This window comes from Coffea arabica, chromosome 11e (assembly GCF_036785885.1).
Source record: "Coffea arabica cultivar ET-39 chromosome 11e, Coffea Arabica ET-39 HiFi, whole genome shotgun sequence".
In the NCBI taxonomy this organism is placed as follows: Eukaryota; Viridiplantae; Streptophyta; class Magnoliopsida; order Gentianales; family Rubiaceae; genus Coffea; species Coffea arabica.
Window position 1 is genome coordinate 49,732,560 of NC_092331.1, and position 7,613 is coordinate 49,740,172.

Sequence of the window (7,613 nt, forward strand, 5' to 3'; positions counted from 1 at the left end):
TATAAAGTATTGGAGTTGACTAACGCTTATAGTAACAAATAGATAAATTGAAAAAAAAAAATGGTGTTAGGAGATAAAATACAAAATAAGTTAGGGGAATTACTGCATTTAACTATTAAGGGTATAAATGTCCTTTGATATTACCATTACCCAATTTTAGAGTTAATTAACGGTTTAGGGGCAAACGCCTACAAACAGATCACTTGGATTTAAGAAAAGATCGCTTGAATTTATCCATGGTTTGTTTCAGTTTATTCCTGTTCTTGAAAATCCTACTTCTTAAGTCTAATTCATTTTAATGCTATTCTAAATAGAATTTTTTAATTTTCTAATTTAAATATGTTATATACAATGCCATTTTGTCCCTTTCCTTTAAAGGATAAGATATAGATACTTAGTTCGATCTATTTTTTTATCTCCCCATGAACCATATGCTTGTAACAATATGATAGAATTTTTTTCCAATTCTAATCAATTGGGCATATTGTGCCGTTTTTTTGAGTAATATTTTGGAAATCCCCGTTAATACCTTATTAACACTATTTCGAATACAATCGGTATATTCCAAAATCACCATTACTCATACATCATTACCCTTGGCCATGAACCCCCCTTGGATTTTTTATTTACTCAATTCGTCTATTTTCGATACGATATTATATAGAAAGGAAGGAAAAAAAATAGAAGTTACTAACTCGAAATCCAATTATAAAAACTATAGTAAATGAAGGTCATATTATCTAAAGTGTATTTCAAATCGAAGTCATAGTATGGTTTCAAACGTGAGGTAAATTTAGCATGCCAAAACTCTTTCACAAAGAGAAATTGGCGACATAGAACAAGTTTTTATTGATACAAAAACGAGAACTCATAATAGGGTGGAAGTTATACAATCAACGAACTAGCTCATTAATGGTACAAATATAACTCAATAATACCATAAATAAACTCACAAATAGTTGGAGAAGAAACTCACATATAGTCAAACTTGAACCTAAGAGATCAAATTTGACTACTAGACCAAATCCTTGTGATAAACGGACAAATGGTATAATTTTCTTTAGCATGTTCTTTTACTTATATTGAAACTTGTTCAATTGTTATTTCTCACCATTAACAATTTGTTCATCATATTCTTTAAATTTTATGCGGTTGATAATGCTAGTTAAATGTTATTGCGAATTATAGTCAATGTGATTTTTCTTTAAAGTTCTCAAATGGAAAAAAATTAAATTTGGTTCACTCAATTCAGTCTTGTTACTAATGTTCTTCATTTGGTAGGGCGTAAACAACTTAGATCTATACAAAACAACTTAGATTTATTAATGTGTTTTTTTTTTCTTGGTATATTCTAGTCTAGCAATTAATTCATGTAAATGAACAATGATGAACCAATTACAAAAGATGAAGAAAAACAAATCAAAAGATTATAATAACAATAGGAACAAGGAAGTACACAAAATGAAAGGGGAGAGAGAGAAAAAGAGAGATGGAACGAAAACATAAAATGGAGCCTAAATGAGTTTGCCATTTATTTTGCAACCGATATATTGTTCCACTTTCTGTCCCACTTTTTATTAAATTATCACTTCTGCTTCATAAACATCCTATTTTTATTTTTATTTTTGTTTTCTTAAGCTCCAATAACTACCAACGAGGTAAAAAACAAAAAACAATAGACCAAAAAAATAATGTGTGTGTATGTATATATGATAGAAAAACAAAAAGTAAAGCAAAAAATTCATACAAATCCCATTTTTCTATGATACTTTTTTTTATCTTTTGAATTTTCTGTTTTGCCCCATAAATAGTTATTGAAACTTAAGGAAACAATAAAGAATTAAATTAGGATGCTTGTAGAGAAGAAATGACTATACAATAAAAAGTGTGATAATGTATGAGATAAGAAGTGAGATAGAAGATTCATTGCGTACTTATTAAGGGGCATAAGAGGGCTTGGTGATACTCTCTAGTCCTTAAATGGTGTGTTTGGACTGGATTTTTAAGGTATCGTAAATGAATGCATTTCAAATGAATTGATTTCAAATTCACTTTCATTTCCAATATCTTGTTTAGGTAACAACTGTGGCATCTAAAAGGATTTTCAACTAACATTAGACTATCGGTATGTAAAAGGATTTTCAACTAGCATTAGACTATGGCATGTAAGAGGATTTTCAAAAAACCCCAATTACTAATTGAAAAACAGATTTCTCATTCAGATTGCACCGTTAGACCATCGGTATGGAAGGAGGAGTAAAAGACATATCAACCTAAAGCTCTATTCTATCCATTCGTGTGGTTGACGAGCTATTACACGGAGCGAGATTTATCCAGTGCACACTCTCGAGTAGCAGTTGCGGGTTTCTTCGTCAAAAAAAAAAAAAACCTAAAGCTCTATTTGCCTCACAAAAGTTGATGACAGAATGTATTTGTACAACTTTAAAATAGCGGTATAATATTCTGTCACTATTGCCAAGTTTTACAAATAATTATAAGTACATCTTACAATCTATTGATAAGATGTTATACTGTTCAAGAACGGCTAAACTGACAATGTTCTTGTCCCTGCTTGATTGCCACTGGGATCTAGTTAGGTCTAATTGGACTACTAATCCTATAGAACAACTTATTGATTTATACCCTGAAAACATTGTTCACGAGGTAAATGCCCTTTTTCTTTTAAATTTTTAATTTTTTCCCTTTTACAAGGAGGAGATCACTTTTAAGTAGGGTTCCTTTTATTTCTTTCTTTCCTTTGCGCAACATACCGTTAGTCCTCATTTTTATGTACTTTTATTCCTCATTTTCCACCACAGAGTGTATATTTATATTCTGCCTTAGATCTATAGCTTTTACAAAGACCAAACCAAATCAAATTCCAAAGTCAAATCCCTATCAATAATATATACACACTACACAAAATACTATGTCACTACCGGCATCATAACACAATTGTCTGTCGTTCCGGATTGATTAAAAGGCAATGAATTCCTCCCACACAAAATTTGATGTTACATCTCTAAACAGTACAAAACTTTATTTGGTGTTTAAAATTTTATCAAAATGACCCCATTTTCCCCCAACAATTTTTCCACTTCTTACATTAGGCCCACCAACCCAATTGTCCCAAAGCCAGCATGCAATATGTTGTGGTCCCACCAAATGAATACTTCCCATGGAAACTCTCAAAAGATTTTTGAGGTGGGGTGTGGGGTCAAACTGATATGACCCCACAATGGCAAGAATGTGAAGGAAAAGTCCCGCAACAAAACCAAAAGGAGAAACAGTTGGGAAAGAACCAGTAAGAAAAATGAAAAAAAAAAAGAAAAGCTGAGTTTGAATTCTGTCTCTTAAGCATGTCTTACTGGTCTTCATGCACTGCCTTTGCATGGAAAAACATGATATCATAACCACTGCAATAATTTAGTTCCCCACATATCCACTCATCCAGCACACAGTAACCCTTTTCTTCACTCCCCTCCAACACCGCCCCCCCCCCCCCCCCCCCAAAAAAAACCCAATTTATACCTATACCTATCTAAACTGTGCAAAATTTAAATTTTCTGCATGCATGTACAGAAATTCAAATATATATGTCATAGGTAATTTAATTTCTTAATTATTCGCTAATTTGTCACCTGTACAATATGTTGGTTACCTATTACACCAAAACTTACTAGTGTTATGCACATAATGGGAGAAGGGCAGATGTAATTAGTTATTGTAAGTGTATACACCATCACTGTTGAATACATAATAAATATGTAAAATTTGAATTTCAAATTCAAATTAAGATTAGTTATCACATATGCAACGGTAATAGTGTATACACTGTCAATGTATGAAAGATTAATTCACATTGTTATTGTATTTATTACAAATTTAGTGCAAACTTATAGTCTCTGTGGTTTGTTTGAATTTTATTCATGTACATTGATTTGTAACAAGTACATCAATCAAACATAATTGCACTAAATGGTACTACTTAAATCCTTGTAAAATAATATACTATACATGTATATGTGTATATATACACAATACATATAAAAATTGAAAAGGGCATTATTGAGAATCCCAAGAAAGAAATCCACTACTTTTCCCACTCTTGCTGGCAGTTGACTGACTGATTATTTCTTCCAAGATCATCTGATTTTGTCACTTTATTCTTGGACATTTCTCTTTTCTTTTTTAACTTTTTGCAAACTCTTTAAATACAAACCATCCAACTCTCTTACACCCAAGAACACTGCTGGAACACATTTCTCTTCCAGGTTTCACCTCACACAGAGAAAAGATCATGGGTGACCTTCACTCCATTCCTTACAGCACCCTGCACAGTTCTTCCCTAGGTTGGGACTTCCACAATCTTGGAGTTTTCAACGCAGACATGCCCCAATGTAACATTACTACTTTTTCTTTCTCCTTTTCTTCTTCTTCTTCTTCTACCTTTTTTCTGCAGTGTTATATTATCTAATTTTTTTTTTTTGGCATAGTTTTGGAGAGCAGCATTAGTACCAGTACCCCACCGTTGCTTTCACAACTTGAATCTGATTTTTCTACGGGGTATCTACAAGATGCTTTATTTGAATTTAGCTCTAAAAGAAGGAGGCTGGAATTCTGCAACACTGATGATCAAAGTGAAGAGTTAGATAATTCCACCAGGGTATGTGAATTCTTGATTCTTCTAATTCATTTTCCTAGATTAAACTCTTTGTTATAGCTAGATTCTAACGAAATAGTTTCTTTTTACACAGAATTCTTGGAGTTCTGCGTATTCACTGGACTACTACAACAATTATGATTATTTGAGTCAGATAATGACAAATTCTGATAGCATTTCAGGTGATTATACCCCTGGTTTCTCAGTATTTTTGTACTTGACTTGGTAATAAATGTTAAAGATGCATTATTTTCTTATTAAATATGGCCTTTTTGCAGGTGAACCTATGAGTATAATCAGTGAAGAAGCATCCCTATTCTCAGAAATGAAAACCACAGAAGAAGCAATATCCAATTGTGAAACTTTTGATACTTCATCTTCTCAGAAGGACTCAGTTAACATTCAGTCCACTTCAGGGAAAGAAACCCTACGTTCCATAGACTCTATTTTTCCTTCAGGTACTGCATAGTGCATATACTCTCTCTTTCATCCATTATTCATTGATGCCTACATGTGATGTATAGTTAATCGGTCAGCAAATTCACAGAGTTCACACACTTGAGAATTTTCAAACTACTTTGTCAAACGACCAGTTGGTACCAAAGTGTTAATAATTGCAAGAAATATAAAGAAAAAGTCATCTAAAGGCATTATATTTTAATGCTTTATTAATTACTTGTACAGTCACTGGTAAAAGTAATCAAGATTAGCAGTGAGTTTATATTTGAGCTGTAGTCTGAACTTTGTTTTCTTTTTATTCAACGTTAAAGTGTCAGAATTCAAAAAATTAATGAGTTTATATATGAGTTATCTGTCTAGAATTATAAATTTCTTTTTCTTTAGCACATGAAATATGATCAGAAAAGAAGTCAAAACTATGACTGCTGCAATAGCAGTGATCAAGATCTCTAGCATATGGCTTCAAGGAATTCTGTTTTTTTGTACAACTTTAGTCAACCCCTAATTCTTAATAAACCAAATTCCTGTTTTATTAATGTCTTAGGGAGGGGACAAGAATGTATAATGTATAAACATTAAGTCATTAATTAACATCGTAAGATGACTCAAATCTATTTTTCAAAACCTTATAACATGTAATATGTACCAAGGCAAATTAAAATTTTGAAAATATGTTGTTTCAGGAGGAGGAGGAGGAGGAGGTGAGAAAAGGAAAAAGAGAATTCTAAGCAAGGTGGTTTATCCATTTGCATTGGTCAAGCCAGGAGGATTGGAAGGAGATGTGACACTAAACGACATCAATGAAAGAATTTTGATGCCACCAACAAGGCCGGTGAGGCATCCGGTTGGTGACTTTGCTTGCAGGCCTCTAACCTCCCCAGATGGTCCTGGTTTATCAGGGAAAGCAGTGGTGGCTCTCACTAGAATTCATACACAAGGGAGAGGCACAATTACAATTATTAGGACTAAGGGTTGAGTACATGATCATTATTCATCAATTTTACATATTGCATGTATAAATTTTAAAGGGATGCTTTGATTGATTTTGGAGAACCTTTTTTTTTGTGGTTTTAATTGTAAATAGAGCGTGAGAGACAAATAGAAAAAGAAAGATGCGTATGTATAAAATAGTTTATTCTCTCTTTAATTATCATAGTATTATTTACTTGTCAAGTGTTTGACAACCAGGAAAAATTTATAATTCTTACCAAATTGACATGCCACAACTAGGTTGGTGGTTGTGAATGTCTTGGGTCCAATTTCCTCAATTTGTTTGGTGCAACAAAGTTGAGCACTTAACCTAACAGTCTTTCACAAGCAAAGACACAATAAATGTTCTGTGCAATACCTTGTTTCTTCCATCTAAGTTTATGTCAAAATTTAATTCAGATGTATCACAGTCTCAGTGGAAAAATGCTCCAACCAATTCTCTAGATCTGTAGCATCTCTTCTTCAGATCAATTATATCTGTGTACATGCGATGTAATTTCTGTCATTAATACGAGATTTAATAAAAGTACGATATTTTATTTAAAAAAAAAAAGAAAAATAGCTGAGGGTTTGATAAGTTCAACAAAATATAAAGAACTGTAATGTATGTCACCTAACGTTGAAAAGGAATATTACCAATTTCTTTAAATTTGCAGACAAATAATTTGGTACAATGTGTTATCTGAAGGTTAGGTTAGCATTTTTGGGACATCTATATCTTTTGTGGACTCCAGAAAATATCGAATGCGACATGCATGTTTTTGTTCTCCATATGAGAACAGTGTCCAAATTGACATTAATATTGTCTTCATGTTAATTGGGTCCAGCCAAATTTCCAGAAATTTGGGGATATTTTATGTCACCTATATTCAAGGTTGGTAGACCTTCAAGCTCTCCTATCCTTTTCACTAAGACATAAGCCTTACGTAAAATGTTCTCTTTTTCCTTTTTAATAATGCTTATAATATAATAAAGAAAATTATTGTATTCGAAATTAGAAATTGATGTTTTAAGTCCAACAAAAACATGATTTTGATAAAAAAAAAATAAATCCAATTTTAATCTAATCTAGCTACAAATTAGCTCTAGGAGATTGAAGGTTGAGGCTTAAGCTATGAAAACAACAATGATAAGAACAATCTAAAAAATCTTCTGTCAATGTAAATGTAAAATTCCATAATGGTAAACTACAATTATTTATTTCATTGTAGAATTAAAACTAGGGGTGACCAATTATATATGTGTCAAGTGAGGGTTGATTCAAAGCTACGCAAAGGAGCAAAATTCAGATAAAAAGTTGAGTCATACTGAAGATGGGGACAGTGCATGTGACTAAAGTTGATTATTTTTCCCTTTCTTAGCTTTAGAAAATAAAAGTGCCACAAATTGAAAAAAAAAAAAAAAACTCTGAAGTCAATGTACCATCCTATCATCATTTGCGGCTTGGGGTTTGAAATTATGTCATCATGGAACCTTTCCTGTACAGGCTTTTATTGCCGTC

The 7,613-nt window shown here is 32.3% G+C and overlaps 1 protein-coding gene across 2 annotated transcripts; it reads left to right on the plus strand.

Moving 5' to 3' along the window:
- The first annotated feature begins 4,239 nt into the window (after nucleotides 1-4,239).
- Nucleotides 4,240-6,272, plus strand: LOC140021014 (uncharacterized). 2 transcript variants are annotated; one of them, XM_072071711.1, is made up of 5 exons: nucleotides 4,240-4,400; nucleotides 4,497-4,666; nucleotides 4,758-4,845; nucleotides 4,942-5,121; nucleotides 5,806-6,272. In XM_072071711.1, the coding sequence occupies exons 1-5, from the start codon at nucleotides 4,301-4,303 to the stop codon at nucleotides 6,096-6,098; spliced, it is 831 nt and encodes a 276-aa protein (XP_071927812.1). In that variant the 5' UTR covers nucleotides 4,240-4,300; the 3' UTR covers nucleotides 6,099-6,272. The 2 variants fall into 2 exon arrangements, with proteins under 2 accessions (XP_071927812.1, XP_071927813.1); XM_072071712.1 differs by having other exon boundaries at nucleotides 5,809-6,272.
- Nucleotides 6,273-7,613: the final 1,341 nt, after the last annotated feature.

Excerpts from the sequence above, each read along its gene's own strand:
- LOC140021014 (XM_072071711.1), top strand. The coding sequence starts at position 4,301 with ATGGGTGACCTTCACTCCATTCCTTACAGCACCCTGCACAGTTCTTCC. Across the intron at positions 4,401-4,496 it reads CAACGCAGACATGCCCCAAT|TTTTGGAGAGCAGCATTAGT; the intron begins GTAACATTACTA and ends TTTTTGGCATAG. Across the intron at positions 4,846-4,941 it reads AAATTCTGATAGCATTTCAG|GTGAACCTATGAGTATAATC; the intron begins GTGATTATACCC and ends GCCTTTTTGCAG.